At 48.1% G+C, this 19,185-nt stretch overlaps 3 protein-coding genes across 11 annotated transcripts in view; 2 read left to right on the top strand and 1 right to left on the bottom strand.

Annotated features, from left to right (window-relative positions):
- Positions 1-1,298: 1,298 nt before the first annotated feature.
- LOC117589849 (DNA-binding protein RFX2) lies at positions 1,299-16,913 on the bottom strand. Of its 7 annotated transcripts, XM_034282109.1 has the most exons (11): positions 16,374-16,910; positions 11,721-12,257; positions 11,296-11,662; positions 4,655-4,733; positions 4,275-4,500; positions 4,020-4,187; positions 3,468-3,911; positions 3,107-3,409; positions 2,724-3,038; positions 2,273-2,641; positions 1,299-2,211 (listed from the first exon to the last, which is right to left on the bottom strand). In XM_034282109.1, exons 2-11 carry the CDS (start codon positions 12,027-12,029, stop codon positions 2,077-2,079), a joined length of 2,715 nt encoding a protein of 904 aa, XP_034138000.1. In that variant the 5' UTR covers positions 12,030-12,257; positions 16,374-16,910; the 3' UTR covers positions 1,299-2,076. The 7 variants fall into 7 exon arrangements, with proteins under 7 accessions (XP_034138000.1, XP_034137999.1, XP_034137998.1 ...); XM_034282108.1 differs by having other exon boundaries at positions 4,020-4,500; positions 11,296-11,653; positions 16,374-16,913; XM_034282107.1 differs by having other exon boundaries at positions 1,299-2,208; positions 4,020-4,500; positions 16,374-16,912.
- The window catches only part of LOC117589853 (transcription factor cwo), a 25,585-nt gene continuing 16,411 nt past the window's right edge, over positions 10,012-19,185 (top strand). Inside the window, exon 1 of the mRNA XM_034282115.1 lies at positions 10,012-10,022. The gene's annotated coding sequence lies outside the window, so the exon portion shown is untranslated. The remainder of the gene's footprint in view (positions 10,023-19,185) is intronic.
- Positions 17,318-18,986, top strand: LOC117589854 (mitochondrial import receptor subunit TOM20 homolog). Of its 3 annotated transcripts, none has more exons than XM_034282120.1 (4): positions 17,318-18,048; positions 18,098-18,314; positions 18,447-18,681; positions 18,741-18,986. In XM_034282120.1, exon 1 carries the CDS (start codon positions 17,345-17,347, stop codon positions 17,840-17,842), a length of 498 nt encoding a protein of 165 aa, XP_034138011.1. In that variant the 5' UTR covers positions 17,318-17,344; the 3' UTR covers positions 17,843-18,048; positions 18,098-18,314; positions 18,447-18,681; positions 18,741-18,986. The 3 variants fall into 3 exon arrangements, with proteins under 3 accessions (XP_034138011.1, XP_034138010.1, XP_034138009.1); XM_034282119.1 differs by having other exon boundaries at positions 18,092-18,314; XM_034282118.1 differs by lacking the exon at positions 18,098-18,314.

The raw sequence follows: 19,185 nt of genomic DNA, 5'->3' as shown, positions 1-19,185 counted from the left end.
AGTCTCTCAAAGAGAGTGCTGATGTTATGAAGACATTGCCCGGCATGTGGGGGGGCAACAAGGTAAATGTGTAATGCCATCCCATGCATTCGCAATACTTATTTTATCCACCTGCAGGTCAAGGGCGCCTGTGCCTTTTGCCTTTTCGGGCTGAGATCCTGAACATTTCAGACCAGCTACACGCAGCCCATTTCTCGTTAGATGAAATTGTGGTGCTGGATTTACACATACAAAAGATTAACAGAAGAAGAGAGAAACTCTGGGCTTGAGTAAAAATAACAAACATTACAACATAAATAAACAAATGACAGATAAACACTACAAGTACTTCTCATATTTAATGGATGGCTTGCCCTAGTTTGGGAACGTTTGACACTTTCTGTTCTGTGTCCATTTCATAGAGACTTACGTATCTTCCATAAGCAATACACTGATTTTGGTTCTTTTACCATCGTATGGCACTGGAGCACCTAGAACCAAGTTCGTTAATCAATAAACAACTTTCGTTTCATTTTTAAAGGACAATTTTTATTTCACATTTATAAATAGTTTTCGACATTTCAAAAGTTTTGTTATTTGTTTTCCCTTTGCGGTTGTTGTTCAACAACCAATAAAACTTAGGTTTTAGCTAAGCAATTTGCATATTGAGCAGATCGTAATTGAGCATCGCTGCCTGGACAGGAGCAGGAGCAGTGGCAGGGGCAGGAGTGGACAGGACAATGGTGAGAGAGGAGCACTGCGTCAAAGATATCAATGTTGTTGCACATGTCCCCAGTCCATTCACTGCCGCACCGGACAGATTCGACAAGAGCCGAATATGTATTGTGTGGTTTGCTCGCCCCTGCCCGGCAGAGATAATGTCAGATGTGTGTGCTTTATTTAGGACTAGACAGTTGGATGGAGCACAAAGCCATCCGCTTGGTTACTCGCTTGTGCAAAGCAAATCGCATTTTGGTTTGGTTCGTTTGCATCTTGTACTCGTACACATAAAATGGCATAAAATACTTTGAAAAGCGCCTCTGTTAAAATATATTGTATGCCGCTCCCCTCGAGCATTTTGTAATAAAATTATCCACTTGTAGTTAAAATATACATATTACATTCATGTTTCTTAAGCTCTAAATATATATCCTGTATACTATACAGATATATGGTATAGTATATGGTATAAGGTATATGGTAAATTGTATTGTTTCAAAATTGAGTGTTGATTTTTGCACATTTAAGGCCTGTTGTTCACTTAGCTTAGGTTTGAGCTGGATATTTTTTGTTTACTTTTATGTACGTTGAGCAAGCTGTTTCGCTAAAATCTATAAAATCGAACTCTCTCGCTTTCGCTTTCAGTGTGCGTGAAGTGATCAATGTGTGTGGGTGTCTTTGTGTGTGTTCTGTGTATCTATGTGTGCGAATGTGCGCCGTGCGCTGTGCGCTGTGACATACAAGATACAAGATACAAGATACAAGTTAGTTCATTGAAACCAGACAAAACTGATGCATTCTCCGCTCTTAAACAAACACAAGGAATTAACATTATCGCTGACAGCTGTAGTAGACGACAGTAGACAATAGACGTTTGAGTTAGACATAAATTACAGATATTAATGCACATGTACTTAAACTAAAATGTATCTTATGAATACACGGATCGATCAGAGATCAGATCAGTTGATCGGGCGGGCGGGCAGGCAAGGCCAGGCGTTGCTTTTGCGGCTTACGCCTTGCTGCCGCCGGCTGCCTCCTGCCTGCTGGACGGCTCTTCACTTCAATGCGGGGGCAATGCTCGTATCTCTCACTCATAGCTATGAGTCTTGAGTCTGCCTAGAATGTTATTACTAAAACTGATCGACGACTGACTACGCTTAGAGTCTGGGAACTTAGGACTACAAACTAACACACGGACACGTACAACACACGGGTACATCGACTATTAAATGCAGAGCTGAATATATGGGTGACAGGGGGACTGGTGCACACTGATCGGGATAACAATTACGCTTTAACGGATTACATAAAATCGTTTACTATGAATACTAGTTTCATTGCTTCCACTTCCACTTTCACTTCCATTTCCTCAACTCATTCCTGCTTCAGTCGCTTCGCCTCGTTGCCAACATCCCCGCCACTGACCGAACTGGGAGTATTCTGCTGCTGCTCCGTTTCGCTGGTTATGTACGCAAACTGGCACTCGAATTCAAAGTCCATCTCTTTCTTCTGGGGAACATTGGTACGATTAGTGAATCAGGAGTGATAAGGGCATGCCAAGGAATCTTACCATGCGCTCACATATAACCGCTATGGCCGTCTTCTGCTGCGCCTCGGCTATCTTGTGCTCCACCAGATAGAACATGTACTCATCGAACAGCAATCTTATCAGGTGGAAGCTGCCAAAGCTTGAGGCCGAGCGCAGCGTCAAGTCCCGAATGATCATCGAGCTGTAGAAGCTCCACTTGAGCAGGAATTGACGGGCGGCACGTGCATATGTTGGCTTGCCCGTATACTCCTCCATGGCTGACTCGACCACGAGCTGCAGCCAGCTGGCCCACTGCTCCAGCGAGCTCTGTTGCTGCAGTGCGGCCTTGAAGTCGCTCTCCAATCTCTGCACCACAGACGGAGCACACTGACTCACCCAGGCGGCTTGTTCCTGCATGGAGAGGGAGAGGGAGTGGGGGAGTTCGCTGTTCAGTCTCGGATAACTTTGATTTATTTCATTGCTCAACACTCACCTGTACATTGTGGAAATCCACGCGATTCAGATCGCTCAACATTTGGGAGATTTGTGCTCCGTTCTGGAGCACGGCACGTGCGGCCTGCGCCAAATGATTGAGTGAGGTGTAGCGACGCAGTGTCTGGCAGAAGGCGGAGACGGAGCTGGTCTTGATCTGGGCCAACTGCTCCGGCACACCCATCATGCTCTCGCACAGCCACAGCTCCAGGTTCTTGGCAAAATTACGTATGGCTTGGGTCAGGGCATTCGGTATGGAGCGCAGCACATCGGGAATAATGACATCCACTGTGTTCTGGTAAAACTGATAGTCCACCTGCATAAATATTCCATTAAACATTAATACAGAGTTCACAGCAGAGTTCGTATGCAGAAAGTACCCACCTCGCGTACGAATTTTTGCACTTCTGCGCAGTGGCACAACAGATACAGCTTCGTCTTGCTCAAGTACTTCTCCTCCTCGCACTCCTCCAGATTGTTGTTGTCGCTGGCACGCCAGAAGTCGCGCAGCAGAAACTCCACGGTGCCAAATTCCAGATTCAGCACAGCATCCAGGAAGGACTCGCAGTGCTCACGGTACAGGGCCCTAAACGTGTCCACATCCTCCAGCGTTAGCTCAGTGCTGAAGCTGTGACTCAGCTCGATTGGCGGAAACGAGGGTAGAGCGCTGCTTCCATCGCCAATGTACTAAAGAATGGAGGAGGTTAGGGGACTGTAATTCAGTTATTCGTTTGAGTTTGCTCACCTGGATGCATGCCTCGTAGGTCTCTGGCTTGAAGCTGTGCTTTTTGGACGTGCCGTTCCGCTGGCTGGTGGATCCGGCCATGCCCATGCTGCCATTGGAGCCCGCCATCTGGCTGGAGGTGCTGCTGCTGACGTTAACCAGGGCCCCGTTGCGGGAGACTGGCCCGTAGCCGTGCATCGACTTGTTGTCCTCCATGGAGTGGTGATTCAGCAGGGAGCCAGGCTTGATGCGAATGCCATAGTAGTGGTACTTGGAGTTGCCGCGCGTACCCAGGCGACGTGTGCGCAGGCCGGAGAACACGGAGCGTATCAGCTTGCCGAAACTGGCTGCATTCACGGGCTCCAGCTTCTGCTCGTTGCAATGCTGCATGTAGTGGTTGTACAGGGTGGACCTGGGCAGGCTGACACCGTCGGCCGTCTCGTAGTTGCGTGACAACCATTTGATCTGCCGGCGACAGAGAGAGATGTCAGTATGGCTGTGATGCTGTGATGCTGCTCGAGGGCGGAGCGTAACCAGGGAAACCCATCCATACTCTGGGATGGGACTACCTACCGTTGCCGAGGCAATCTTGTTGCTGTTGCCGAGCGCACTCTGATCCGAATCGGGTGAGGCGCCTCCGCCGCCCGTCCCGAGGCTGCCGCCGCTGGCCGAGTTGGTGGTTGTCGTCGAGGTGGGCGTCTGGGGCGTGCTCTGTGCCTCCTGGATGTAGGCAACCTCGTGCTGCAGCCCAAGGGTGGCCCAAGGGTTAGTCAATGTTGTCACAGTTGGCTCAGGTGGCTCCCACTCCCGTCCCCGCTCCCTACTCACCGTCAGGCTGTGTGGCGAGTCGCGGCTGTGCGACTGCGAGGAGCCATTCAGCAGCAGGCCCTCCTCCACGGGCACCAGGTAGGGCAGTGTCGTGGAGTGGGCCGCATTGCCCGCCGTACTGCCCCCAGCCGACGGCGTCGTCGCCGCATACTGGCCCGTCGACGTGGTCGAGTAGTATGTCTGACCATTGCCCTGGTAATCGCCCACCGGGCAGAACGGATATGTCCTGTGGAACGGGATGGAAACGGAGGCGAAAACGGAAAGGTCAAGCGTTGTCATGTGCTGTGTGGGTCAACTGTGTTTCGCCTTCTTCTCCCATCTTGCCCCCCGTTTTTGTGGGGGGTCTCTGGGCTTTCTAATGATTTCTAACGATTGCTTACATTTGCGTCTGGCTGGAGTTGCTGTGGTACAGCTCCGAGTCCACATATTGCACCTGGTAGTTCTGCTCCTGGCCGGAAACTGAAAAGTTAACAGAGAAACGAGGGAATTAGCTTGGTAATATCTGTGTGGAGTATAGTTAAAGCTGATTATTATAACAGAGATTCCATGCCGACAGCGCGAATAGCCGGCGGCATTTAGCAAAGACATTCAAGATTGTGGCAATAGGAAAATACCGGAACCGTTCAGAGGATAATCCATAAACTTATTGAAACTAAAATCTAATTTGAGGCCGTTTTTTCTATGGGTTCCATTTGAAGATTCATTGTAAAACTTCTCCCATTGCGCCTAAACTTACTATTCTGCAAACAGCAACAGAATACAATACAACAGAAGCATTTGGTTGTATCAGAGATAATCCTTTAACATGTTTTTGATAGCAAATACGAGTTATAAAACCTTAAGAACATTTAGTCCAACAAAATAAATCAATTTAAAGAAGAACAGTGATTCCCATTTTTGGGCTGTTTAAGCCATCATCCGTAAGATACAAGAGTGAGTATGGGCTAGATGATTATTTATGAATATTTTTATCAACAGATTGAGCACCCAAAAAAGTCTACAATGCTGGCTGGAAACTGGTAAATTAAGCTGAAAATATAGTTTTAATTGTAAGTACGAAAGTACAACGGAAGTAATGAAATATTTAGCGTACGAATAAGCGGAGAAGAGAATTAGTTGCTGCAAATGCAAACTCTTACGCATGCATGTTCCCTATTTGTGTTGAAAACTTCCACACGTAAATACCCTAGACTTTGCTTAAACTTTGAAACTTTGAACCAGAGGCTGGCAGCAGAATGAAAGTATCCTTCTGACTCAATCAGCGTGGAAAGTGTTTTGTGTTTTTGTTGGAATAATGCTCTCAAGATGCCCAACATTTGAGTCTCGAATCTGTCTCGACTGGCCACAACCAGGCGGGCACTTGACACCTGTGCAACCTGCCGCAGACACGGATGCATCGATTGGGGGTGTTAAAGAGGAGGAGGAGGAGGAGGAGGAGGAGCAGGAGAAATATACGAGTATCTCTTGATATTTACCACCGCAATAGGACAAATTGTTGTGACGTCTGTGGTGGTGGTGGTACATGGTTGCGGTTGTGGCAGAGACACTCGCCGCAGAACCCGCGCCTGTGCCAAGACCCACCGAGATCGAGTTGGAGGCGGCCGCACAGGAAGCTGCGGCTGTGGAGAATGAGGCTGAGGCGACTGATGCTGGGGAGCCAGCAGCTGGTTCAATGGCCAAGGAGTTGCTGTAGCTGGCGCCGGCACTGGCACTGGTCGTGGCCACGAATGTCTGGTGATGATGGTGGTGATGATGGTGATGCAGCTGCAGCTGGAGCTGGGCGGGTGGCAGTGTCGGCGGCGGCTGGGCGACTGGCAGCGGCTGCTTGCAGCGGCACTTCTCGAGGAGACTCGTGTAGTTCAGCGGCGACGCCGACTCGAGCTTGTGATGATGGTGCAGGTGGGGCTGATGGTGTTGATGGTGCTGCTGCTGCTGCTGCTGTTGGTGGTGGTGACGCGTCTGATAGTCAAAGCCGTACCGCGAATGCATTCGTTTGGCTGTAGAAGCTAAAGCAGCTGGCAAAATGGTTTCACTCCGATTCCGATACTCAGATATGATCCGCAGCAGATCCCGGCTGGACCGCGTGGCGATTAATTGTTACGCTTGATCTTTGGACACTTGACACAAACAGCCAGCACATGACCGGATGAGGCATTTAGGGATACGTATGCAGATGAGAACGAGCGCAAGGACGGCAAGGAAAAGGAGATGCTGTAAGCCGAGACGCGACCTGGTTGCTTTGGGCAACTGCCCAACTGCCCAACAGCCCAACGGAGCCCGTGATGCCCGGAGAGACAGAGTGCCGGGCCGGAACTGTTGCCGAAAGTGAGAGCGAAAGTGAAATCTTCGACTGGCGTTGCCAACGCGTCTCGTGGGTGGGTTCAAGCCGAAACCGAAACAGGAGCAGGGAACAGGACTGGGCTGGGCTAGGCTGGGCTGGGATGGAAAGCTGGTTGCTGGATGGCTGGTGGCGTCGTGACGTCGTGGAAACGGAGCAGCCAGTACGTACGAACGGTAGAATTACAACTGAATCAAAAATCAAATGTTATCCTAGCAATATGCCTTCGAAAATAATGATGAGGACAACGGCAACGACGATGGCGACGACAGCGACGGCGGCGCAGCAACGAATTAAATTACAACAACGGCGACGGCTACGGCAACGGCAACGGCAACGGCTACGTTGGCGGATGAATGCTGCGGCAGTGGTTGGGTGGTTGCCCGGGCGCTCACTCGCTCCCTGTGGGTGGGTGGGTTGCCTGGCTGCTGGCATGATCCGGCTGCTGCGTGCTGGGTTGCTGGGATGCTGCCTGTAGCAAGTAATCCAACCCCAGCGACAAACCCCCGCGAACAGGTATTATTTTTCAAGCGGTGCCGGCTAATTCCGGGCTCAAAGTCGTCTTTCTGGGATCTGCACAAGTGGTGGTCTGGCCGCTGCTCCGAGCGGGACAGGGATGGCAACACGGTCCGGCGTCAAGGCAACGCAGCTCGGCCAATCCCAGGCAGCAGCCCCCCCACCCCACGCCACCAGACTTCTTGGTGGTTGCTAGGATTCCTGCTCTCTCGCTCTCACACCTCCTCCACGCTCTCGCTCTCGCTCTCGCTCTCGCTCTCTCACTCTGTCTCTCTCTCTCTCTCTCACTCGCTCTCAGCAACCCCTGAGCAGGATGCTGCGGATGTGGATGTCTCCTGGCCAACCAAATCGCTTGCTGCCTGCACGGCATCATCATCATCCTCCCCATGCCCCTCAATCTCCTTGCTTGGGGTGACACCCGAGGTTTGGGGGTGGCGTCTGGGGCGTGGGGTATGCTTTCTGGTGGAGAGACCAGAAGGTGGTACCAAGGAATGATGGATGCTATTCCGTGTGTGTGCGTGGGCAAGTGTATGGCATTTTTCCATATTTGGTTGCCGTGGTCAGGGGCACATTTTTCGGCCACTTATCCTGTTCCTGGTCCTTTCACTTCCACCTCCTCGGTGTCAGCGGTTCAAGTTTGACTGTTGGACATGACATGACATATTTCAGATATTAATTTTGGCCCTCCAGTCGGCCAGCCCCCCCAGCTTGCGGCTGGCACTGCCACCCACCAAGTTGGAAGCTTTTGCCACATGCCACGCTCAACAGTAAATATGAACAGCAGCCCCTCGGGCACTACCTCTGACTCTCTCCCTGCCCTCACGTAAAGGAGCAGCACTGTGGGACAGGTGCAGCATTGCAGGCTGGGCGCTGGACTTATTCACATTCTCCTTCTACTTCGCTCCCAGTCGAGCCGAGATCTGTTGTGGGGTTTTTCAAGTGGACCACATTCTAACCAAAACATTTTGGTTTTCAATGACTTTCGGATTGAGTGGCATGGAAATGGAAAGAATCAGGTGGAAAGCTTGCTTTGATAATTGACTTTTAATATGAAGTAGATTAGCACTCAACAAGAATCCGAATGAAGATTTTAAGGCCTCAACAACAGCTCTTGCCTTGGGCTTTCATCAGAGCCAAGAGGCTAGAGGATAGTGCTACGAGCATTTTCGGGGGTATAATGGAAGTAGTTCTTTAAGAATGTCACCCAGAAATGGACTACATTTTAATGATAGATGTTTGGCAGATTAATTGTGGAGATTAGCGTATTGTCTAGAAGCAAATAATAGAATTCGAACGGAAAGGACAGATCCCCAGACAATCGCATCCGGAGGATGAGAAGATCAAAATATTTTCGTACTATCAAATAAATTCATGAATTGCGAGTTATTCTTGTTAGTTGTTCTTGGACCAATTTCCATCACATAAAATGTTTGATTTGATGCCAAAACAACATACATTTCCTGTGCATGATTTTTTTTTTTTTTTTAAGTTTTTTTCTTGCATTTGTTGGAAATGTAAACAAATCAGATATAAAATCTCGTGTCCAATTCAACCATTTCCCTATGCCATAACATAAACAACGAAAAAAGATAAGGTCGATCCTTTGAATGTCGCTGACCCTTCCCTTTCCCTCCCTTTCAATATTGTGCCTTCGAACGGTTTATTACATTATCAACTTATCAATTTTTGAGCCATCTTTGCCACTTGTCAATTTTCCCAGTACAGACAGAGACAGAACTGGAGTGGCAAGAGCATCCACAGCAGCAAAACAAGTAGAAAAGATGAACACAAATTGCCAGGATAACGAGGATGGACAAGTGCAGGAGCACATAGACACGGTGGCAGAGGGAGAGGCAGGGATGGCAGGGGACTGCAGCTTATCCTGCAACATCTACTACAACATCAACAAACAATTAACCTTTCTGTCAGAGTCGGAAGGGATGAGCAGCATCATTCGATGGGGATGGGTGGAAGGTATCAGGCATGAGCTATGAGGAGCTGTCCTTTGTAGAGCTTCCTTTGCCGTGATGTCCTTTGCCAGATAGCCTTCATAGCCATGAAATTTATGAACTGCGACTCGCATTTATTAAATGAATTTCCGCTTATCTTGATTTTCCACACACAACTTTCTCCCGTTGTCGTTTGGAACAATTAAAAGAAGACCGTCATATGCTGATTTTCGCTCACTAAAGTTAGAAACTCCCACTCCGGTTCACCCACACAACTGGCCACCCACCCAGTGATTCCTTCTGCCCACTCCCAGCTCTTTCAACTAGTATGGATTCCTGTTTTGTAGTCGTATTTTTCCTATTTTTAGTTGCTGGCGTTATTACATTTTAAGCTCAGCTTCGTCTTCCGCCTCGTCGATTCGATGAGGACCTAGCAAATCCGTATCAATTGAAAAATACAATACAATATATTGTATCAAAAGGTGGACTGCCTGCCGAAACCACTCCTCAACACGAAGCGGGTATACACTTTCCCCCTGAAACACTTAACAGTCCACGAAGTAGTCTGAGATGAATGGAAAAGTTTCCATGCCCCGGCGATGGCCTGATGGTCTGAGCAAAGTATTAGCTGACAGCGGGCGGTTATTAGTGAGTCGTCGACTCATCCACGTGTGGAGTGCACATCATATCACATCACCCCTCGTCTAAGGTACATCGTTGAAGCCCTCTCAATTTGTTGTGATTACTCGGATGTTTGTCCTGTTAGGGTGGTGGTAATTTGTCCGCTAATAAAATCAAGTACCAGGGCAAACATTCGACCCTTTTCGGGGCTGTGGCTCTGATCCCGGCCGGAGATAGTTCCTCACCAAAAGTGTAATCTCGATTAATTCATTGTGCGGCACTCGAGTGGAATACAATAATTATGTGTGCAGCAGCAGCAGCAGCAGCAGCCAGATATCACTCGCAGTGTGTCGCCTTCCGCCCAGCTTAGTCTGTATGTCGGTGATTCCCAGCCCAGCTGCACACTTTGCAACAAAATGTGTTCCTCTTTTGTTACTTTGTTTTGCACGTGCCACGGACACAGGTAGCATGGTCCATCATCCGCCACGGGGTGGCGTTACCCATCCATCAATCCATCCAACCACCCATTCATCCTGTGACGGTCCCTGTCTATGTCTCAATCCCTGTCCCGGTTCCTGTCCGCCCTCATCTCTGCTCGTTTCAGTTTTCAAATTAAGTCGCTTTAATTGTGATATCAAGCAAGCGTTTAAAAAGGCCCGGATTTTAAGCTGGTCCTTATTTTCATCTCTCTCATACCCACTCCCCCACCCTCTCTCAAGGGACAGGACATGCTGATCCTGTCATTACGTTTGTTTCCAAAGCCGCGACTTTTGCTGTTTGTTGTTTCCTGTTGGTTTCCGCTTTGATGCAAGTGCAGTCATTGAAACCCAGTCCAGTCCTGTCGTTCTTCATTCGGTTTCGGTTTCGTTTTCGGTGATTCTCTTTCTGTTTTTGCAGTTTTGGTTTCTGTTCTGGCATGTAACCCCGAATAAATCGGCATAAAGCAAATTTGCACGTTTTTTGCCTGCCACAGGCACTTTTTTGGCGCTCATTAAAACAATTTGTGGCAACATTTTTTCAGTCATTCCGTCATCAGTTTTTGCAGACATTTTGTTTGTCGGTGAGCAGCAGCATCAGTTGATACTTTTCAGACTTATAACGATTGAAATCGTTTGCATTACGTTTGAATTGGCAATAATAATCCGTAGAAAATACGCGGAAAATCGAGTCTGAGTCTGCATGTATATAGCAGCTACTCAAAATCCGAGTAAAACGCAGAATGATAAGCAATTCATTTAATCTAATCGATTGTAGAATCGTGACATTATAAGGGGAAGTTTAAGGAACTCTCTTTCCCAGAGTGGCTTTGCACTAAATTTGTATCTCAAAGTGGTTTTATGTGAAAGCTTTCTGCCACCACTCTCTGCTTTCTCTATCTTCACAGCTGTCTTGTAAATATCAATTAAAATTTGTTGACCTTCCGCATTAATTATAAACGTACAAAGATCGGCAGATCTCTCACACATGTGTAAGTCCCCTGAGATCTATCTTTAAGACGGACAGACAGGGTTATATCTTTGAAGCTTTGTTATGTGAGTTTATGAGAACATTTCTCACATTGATTATAAAGTAAATCAGAACTACAGATGGTACGCACCCGTAACGGTGATGAATGGCGTGCCGTCATCATCCTCTGTGGTCTGCACCACGGTCACTTGGCCATTGGCCACCTGCTGGGCCAGATCGACGCCATTCTTGATGGCGCTTAGGTCCGCCATGCTGTGTATGGGTATGGAGTGGGTGATGGTGCTGCCATTGGGCTCTGTGGTGGTGATGGTTCCGGCGATGTCGCTGCTGCTGCTGTTGACCAAATGCCCATGAATATGGGTGTGAGCCTCGTTGCTCGAGTCGCTGGCATCCATGGGCAGGACGACGCGTATCACCTCCAGCTGCTCGGCTGCCGTGGCATTGCCCGTGACTGAGTCGTCGCCTTCGCTTAATTTCTTCTGCAGAAGCTGGCAGTTCTGACAGGAAAACAGAGTTAGTTCCAGCAAAGATTGGGGCAGCTGGGCAAGGACTTACCTGCGTCATGACATCCTCCAGGGTGGCGGAGACAACAACACCATCCTCCGTGCAGAACTCGAACTGCTCGGCATGCGTGGGCGATGCGTTCACGGAGCTCGCTGTGGTGTGGTTGTTGTTGTTGGTGTTGCTGTTCTCCACCTCAACGGTCAGCACATCCTCCTGCAGCAGCTGCTGCTGTTGCTGCTGCAGCTCCTCCACTGTCTCCGCCTGGATGGCATCCACAACGACGCCACTGGCGCTGGCACTGGCCACGGCAGAGCGCGTCGAAATGATGAACTGACGCTGGGGTGCCAGGCGCGTGGTCATTTGCTTACAGTTCTATTTATTTCTACTTTGTTTAGGTTCCTCCTTTCTTCCTTCCTTTTCGTTGCACTTTCAGTGTGAAATTCCTTGGCTTTTAAGCTCGCTCCCTCTATCTCTCTTTCTTTCCTCTGTGCTGCCGTCTCTTTCGGACGTAAGGCAATGGCGGTGGTGCGTAGGTTTATTTTATTCACTTGATTCTGTAGGTTTCCTTGCCTCTTGTGGTTGCTGCTGCTGCAAGGAAAGTGAAATTCATCAATTTGTGTGGATAATAATGCTGCCCCCAAGTAGCAGGTCCTCAAGCAAGTATCAACCCCCCTGCCCCCTACCTTCTGCACCCTTAGGAATCTATTGTTGCCTACCCCCGCCCCTCTGCTGTGTGCTGCTGGTGGGGGTGGTGGTGGTGGTGGGTGCTGCTTCCGCTGGGGCGTTGCTATGAAATTAAACTTTTCGCAGGTATTTTCTTCCTGCTTTGATTTTCTCGGCGGCTTTGTTCTCTGCGTAGCAGCAGCAGCAACTCCACAACAAGAATGGTATATAAATACACACAGCACACATATATTTGCAAGTACAGTGGAACCACAGGTGCAGGAAAGTCTCCTTTGTGCTGGTAAGGGTGCCCGCACGGCAGGAGTTCACTGTGTTCCGTGTATATCCTTCGAACAATGGCATTTTTGGCCGCCATTTTGATTTGCCTGCAACTTTTTTGCGGCATCTTTTATCACCGCTGTTGTGTAGCATACATTTGGGGGCAGCAATTTAAGGATTTCACCAAAAAAACAGGAGCGTAGTCAAGTGCAAAAAGCAAAAGGAAACATACCCAAGCATCACTACATCAAAAACTGAAGCAAGAAGTACACAAACCTCTCACTCTGTGCACGAGTGGGGCACTTACATAATCCCACACACCTTTTGAAAACACGGCTACGATGCCTCTGGGCCAATTAAACGAGCGACAATGCCAATTGCTCGAGGCAGCACAAAGATTGCCTTGAATCAATGATGGATTCAAGCGTGTAATACACATTTCACTCTGCCGTAATATCATCGTTAATTACAAGAGTTCTTGGCTGTTTTTGCTGACTATTTTCATGCACATTAACTGCGTATTTTCCTTAGTTTATGGATGCAAAAGTTTATCAATTGACGCTCTGGCTCTGGTTCACTTTTCTCTGATTTAATTATGTTTTTCTCAATGACAGAAAGAGCCTTTTAATTGCATTTTGCTCGGCGTGATGTTTGACGACGCTATTGGCTTACATTTTCACACTTCTTCCTGCACTTTTGCGCTGGGGCCACTTGCTCCCATGCACTTGTTCTCAGGGCAACCGGCTCAAAGTAAATAAGTCTGGGAGGGCATGCCGCTGGCAACGTCAACGTCAAACGTCCATCCCGAAAGGGTATTCCCATGAGATAGTAGAGTTGGGGAGCAATGGGGATGCCATAGGGTTGGCTGGTGGGAGCACGGACAGGACAAACGGCCCGGCATACGTCACGTAGTTTGGAGTCGAGCTCTAAAAGTTGTTGTTTATAGACAATAAACGAAGTCCGGGAATCGCTGGAGTTCTTTATAGCGGCAGTCGGGGGTGGCAGTCTAATGCGTTGTTCCGCACCGGGACGGAAATGCAAAAGTGCCCGGGGGGGGGGTCTGGTCTGGTCTTTCAGTGCACAAATCAAACGGCGTGCGAGTCGAAGCTCATAAATTTGACGCGTGAAAAGTGCAGCTTTTCGAGGGAAGTTTTCCAGTCACGACACCCCCACACAGACACACACACACACACACACATTGTTTACACCTGTACACACACACACACACACACACACAGAGGCACTGTGCGCACACAGATACACCTGTAAAATAAATCACTAAGGACGCGCAATGGCAAATTATTGATCAAATAACTTCCTCTTTTTTTTGGTTGTTAGATTTTTTTCCGTTCTTGGGGATTTCCATTTTGTATACCTTCGAATAGAGTTCCGCTTTGAGAGCTCCGGACTTGGGCTCTATCGTTTCCACATTAACGAGTTGTGTTATGCAGAAAATATTCTATTGTTTTTCTAGTGCGATTGCCAGCGGCTGCGGTATTCAACCCGATTGCTGCGCTTTGTTTGAGCGTGTAAATGCAACTACAACATGGGGAAAAGTTTTTCCCTCAACTGGCCAAGAGCCAGGGCCAACAAAGGCAGCAGCAGCAGCAGCCAGTGCCAGTGCCAGTGCCAGAGCATTGGCAATGACAATGCCATAGGGGGTGGATAGTTTTGGTAATAGGGAATCGGTCAGAACGCCAGAGCGAGATGGAAATTCATTTAAATTTTGTGATGGAATAATGGACTCTGAAATGAGGCGGTTTACGAACACAATCCACATGGCACACATGGCTGGTCGGCTCCACAAGGAGAACAAGAGAGCAATAGAATCCGAATGCTAGAAAACTGAAATGAAAGGACGATTGGCAGGAGTGTGTTATTGTGTGTGCGTGTGTAGCTTGAAGCGGGTGCATGCATAGCTGGCTGCATTTTGGACATGGCATTGACCCCTTTTTTGGAATGTCCACCTACCCCCGAGCCGGGCCATGGATCTCGGAGGAGGCAGCTCCGATGGCAGCTGCGTTGGCATAGGAACAGGGAGGCGGAAGCTCACAGACCGTGACGCTTTCTTTGCATGTTTTCATACTCAGCCAGGGTGCCAACTGCAACAGCAGCTCCAGGTGGATGGAATCATTTGGCAGGACGTGGCACATGTCACATCTGGTGAATGAATGCAAGGCCGTGCCATATGCCTGGCATGCAGTTGATTGATATTTGAAAAATTTCCTTCCTTTGCGTCCTAAAGCGATTGCGTATTCAAGATAGTTATTCTTCAAGGCTCAAAATGATGGGGCATAGCCGAGTTTCTCGTTTTCAATGAAAAATTATGCTACTTAAGTATTTTGTATTAAGTATTGATCTCACACCAAAACATTTGCTAAAATGTGAAATAAAATTATTTGCTCAAGAAATGATCAATGATCAATCAATTGTTCAATTTATCTCGTAGCGAGTGGTCTCTGAATGTATTCTTCGGTTTGCTTGTGGAATAATTGTGCAGAGTGTAATGGAAATATTAGTCGATTCTCTCAAAGAAGGGATTAGAAGTTTGAGTCTTATTATTTTAGATTTTGTAAGCGAGTAAAACTTAAAACTGCGTTTTTGTTCCAATAGCACAATAGTTTGGTAAAACAATAACATTTAAGCCTCTCTATTATATGAGTAATTATTAGGCTAACAAATGGAGTATTATTATTTTCCAATTCTGCATTCCTCTCGTTATAAATATTGTTTGCAACTTGGTAATTTAAGTAAAATTTAAAATACTATTTGGACCTGCCTCGAAACCATTTCTCTCTGAACTTTAAGCTTTATGTAGGTTTGATTTTAAAGAATTCTATTAGCAGCATTCTATATTTTTCAGTCAGGAATTCAACTTGAAATGCAAGTAAAATTCTTTCATTTATGATGTTCCCATAACATCTGATGAACAAATTGACATTGACGTTTATGAGAATGGACGCCCGTCCGTCCACTCATCAAATGAAGATGATGACGCCGCTGACATGGGAATGTAATAAGGCGGGCGTTCGCTTGGCGTGCGGCAAGCACCGCCTTTTGCCCCCTGCTCTCTTGGTTTTCCTTTTTTGGTGCTGGAGGAAGGGGTAGCGGGACAGAGTCAGCCAAGCAGGACGAGGCAGTGCGAGGCAACAAAGCGGAAATGCACACTGAGATGCCGGGCTTACACCTGGCGGCCAAACGCGGTGTAATGTGCAACCGGCCATGGCCATGGCTGTGGTAGAGGCAGTGCCAGTGGCAGCGGCGCACACGCCACATGGATAAGGACACAAATGCGAGGGAGGGCGAGGGCGGGTGTGCGGTGGCACATGTGCGTACCGTCCCGCCCCTGGCAGGGTGAGTTCTTGGCTGCTGCTGCTGCTGCTCGACCACGACCAGGACTCGACTTAATTGTCTCTAAATGGCTGAGAGTCTGCGACCTGTGAGCTGTGAGCTGCGAGCTGGGAAAAAGCGTGTAAATGAAAATGAGGAAAAACCGCTGGCTGTCTGGCTGGCTGGCTGGATGAATGGGTGGGATGGCTGGCTAATTTTCTCATTTTCTCCATCAATGGAAATTCGTTGAATTCCCCCGTCGTGCGCTCAAAAAGCTACGAAATGAGAAAAGTTGTCCTCGCTTTTGATCTTTTATTTTGCGGCACTCGAAAGTTTTTCTTTATAATTACGTAGGAGGCATGGTGGGGCATGGTGAAATGCGCCAGGCGAGGGACGTGGGACACGGACACACGGATTCCTTCTAGAACTCACCATTACGTCGTGGTAAGTATCCAAAAGAGTATCCCGGAGCTCTGCTCCAGTTTCCAGGTACATCAAAATGTTCCTCCGAATGGGAATCCTTCACTTGCGACTCCAGGGATTCCTATAGGAATTATTATTTTTCTTGGGGGTTTCTTGGTTCCTTTGGGGTTCCGCGCAGTTGGAGAATGTGGAAAATTGTATTACGGGGCAGAAATGAGACCGGAAGGAAGTGGCCCGAACAGCGACGTAACCGTAACTTGTTGTGTTTGCGTTTTTCGTTGCCTGGCAACAGGCACCACCAGCACCAACAACAACAACAAACAGTGCTCGGCCACGGCTGCTGACATGTTTCTGGCCCCCAAAAGGCCGAATCACGCTCTCCAATCGCCGGTGTGGTCAATCGCTTGCTCGGTCAGTCACCGTTTGGGGTGGCTACTCTAAAACTAGTTATTGCACGGGTTCTTAATACCTAATTACTAAATTAAACAATTTGCACGAGTTTTGTTGGGAAAAACAAAAAAAAACGAAGTCAAAACAAAATCATATGGCGCATGTGACCGTATGTGACTGGGCGCCAAAATACCAACAAAATAGCACCAAAAGTATTGTATTTTTAGTGTGACCTTGCGCGAAAGAAACACAAATGTCAGCAAACGGATGTAAAAATGTTGCAGCAACATGGAAAATCCAAATTCGCAACATTCAGGGCTGGTAAACGGTGCACAGGTCATTCTCCTGGATACGTTGACACAGCAGTTTGGCGGTAGATTTAAAAAAAGCTCTATTTCAAATAAACTACGGACAAAAAACCATCGACTCAGCCTTCAATTTATCAGATTTGTTCATTGTAATTCCAAACGCAGCAGCACAGCTTAGATTTATTTTTCTTTCTACCCAAATTACATTTTTAGTTACATTTCTATCACAAATTTCTTTCTTTCGTTTCTTGAGTATATTTGAAGTCTAAATTATTTTCGATTATGCTGTCTTTGGGGTCCGTTAAATTGTTGGCACTGGGCACGGCGGGTGCCCTCTTCCTTGGTTACTGTTTCTACTTTGATCAGAGACGCACATCGGCGCCCGACTACAAGAAGAAAGTCTTCCAGCGTCGCCAGCGGGAGGCGATGGCCGCCAAGCGGCGAATTAGGTTCAGAAACGAGCCACAACGGACCGGAGCAGGCGGCGACGTGGACGATGACCAGCTGGAGATGCAGACGCGATTCTTGCACGAGGTGCAGAGTGGCGAGCAGCTCATCAAGGAGGGTCGCGTGGACGAGGGCCTCACGCACCTGTGCACCGCCATAAACCTGTGCGCCAACCCGGGCGCCCTCCTGGAGATGCTCGAGGCCAATCTGCCCGAAGCGCTCTTCCGTCCGCTGATGATGCGTCTGTCCGAGATGAATCCGCGCGAAAGCAGCAGCGAATCCACCAGTGAGACGGAGTCCACCGATCAGCTCAGCAGCAGCAGCAGCCCTTAGCCCTAGAGCCCTAGAGCCCTAGAGCCCCAGTGGCAGTGACTGCCGCTGAGTGAGTGGCAGCCTCTGCATTTTCTGTGTGGACACACACACGCAGCCCACACACGCAGCACTGGAATATGCAAAAACTTTCGCTCTCTCTCAACCTGTTGGAGTGGATGGTGGCTGGTTGGCTCCAGACTGGGAGGAGGACTCGTGAGTTGGGAAAGGTAAGGTGTAATAATCGTAGTTCATACCAATTCCAATTCCCAGTTTCAGTTGCCGCTGTCAGCAGCAGGCAGGCCCAAGCATAGGTCCCACAATTCATGGGCACGCGTTTCCACAATGTTTTGAAAATGTGACTGGGGGAGACGAAAGAGGCAGCCGGCAGAAGCACGTTTCTGTTACGCGGTGAGGTGCGATGGCAGCGTTGCTGCGAGTCAAAGGCAGCCTTTCATGGTATTGGCTATTGCCGCCCACATACAGCAGTTGGGATGTAAGCAACACACTGGTGACTGAATACACACACATATTTGCATGTCTTTATGTACATCTTGGGGCAGCTGTTGCAACGTGTTTGTGTCTCTTCCACTCACTGACAAAGCGTTTGTTTCTCTCGACTTATCAGACAGAAAAAAGCCTCCATGTCGTATGCGTTACGTGCTAAGACCCCGGGCTTACAACTAATAGGGAAAAGAAAGACGAAAACCAAAGGAAAACGAGTGAAAAGAAGTGGAGAAGACGAAGAAAGCAGCGAGAAAACAAATGGAAAGACGTTAAAACATAGAAAATCAGAGGAAAAATCATCGGGATGTCAGAGGAAACCCCGGTGCAGCAGACTGTCTGGCGAGAATTTCTTGCAAGTTGAGTGAGAATCTATAGTCCAGGAATCCGTGCTAACATTTCTCCGTTTCCTTTCCAGAAGAACACACTGCCTGCGGACACTCGTGTGTATCCCACATGCCCGATCCGTAGCACATGCAAATTCAATTAATGCAAAAATGCCATTCCATACATACAAATCTACGTATATGTAATGTACTCGCACACACACATATGTATGTATGTATGTGTGTGTGTGTGTGTGTGTGTGCATACAATTAACTCGCTTCCTCCACGAGCCCGCTCTTCCCAATACAAAATCCAAATAAAACAGAATAGAACCAAAGTGCAGAGAGTTATAGGCGGGACTGGCGTCACCTTGTCGTTGCCTCGTTGCCTCGTTGCCTCGTTGCTGGAATCTCGAGCCGACTTTGCTTGATTTATCAACAGCAAACGGCAGTGGCAACATTTCAATGCAAAACGTGTAACAATTTGTAAGATTTACATAACCCAGAAGCCCGGGCCAGAAGTAGAACTCACAGCCA

Source organism: Drosophila guanche, unplaced genomic scaffold (assembly GCF_900245975.1).
Source record: "Drosophila guanche unplaced genomic scaffold, DGUA_6, whole genome shotgun sequence".
Lineage (NCBI taxonomy): Eukaryota > Metazoa > Arthropoda > Insecta > Diptera > Drosophilidae > Drosophila > Drosophila guanche.
The sequence above is the reverse complement of the archived record's forward strand: the minus strand, read 5'-3'. Positions and strand labels throughout refer to the sequence as shown.

What these genes read in the sequence shown, in the direction of transcription:
- LOC117589849 (XM_034282105.1), bottom strand. Translation starts at nt 12,029, where the DNA reads ATGACCACGCGCCTGGCACCCCAGCGTCAGTTCATCATTTCGACGCGC. An exon ending in TGGAGGATGTCATGACGCAG is followed by an intron (nt 11,663 to 11,720) that starts GTAAGTCCTTGC and finishes TTTTCCTGTCAG; the next exon opens with AACTGCCAGCTTCTGCAGAA. An exon ending in ACAAGATTGCCTCGGCAACG is followed by an intron (nt 3,912 to 4,019) that starts GTAGGTAGTCCC and finishes TGTCGCCGGCAG; the next exon opens with ATCAAATGGTTGTCACGCAA.
- LOC117589854 (XM_034282118.1), top strand. Translation starts at nt 17,345, where the DNA reads ATGCTGTCTTTGGGGTCCGTTAAATTGTTGGCACTGGGCACGGCGGGT.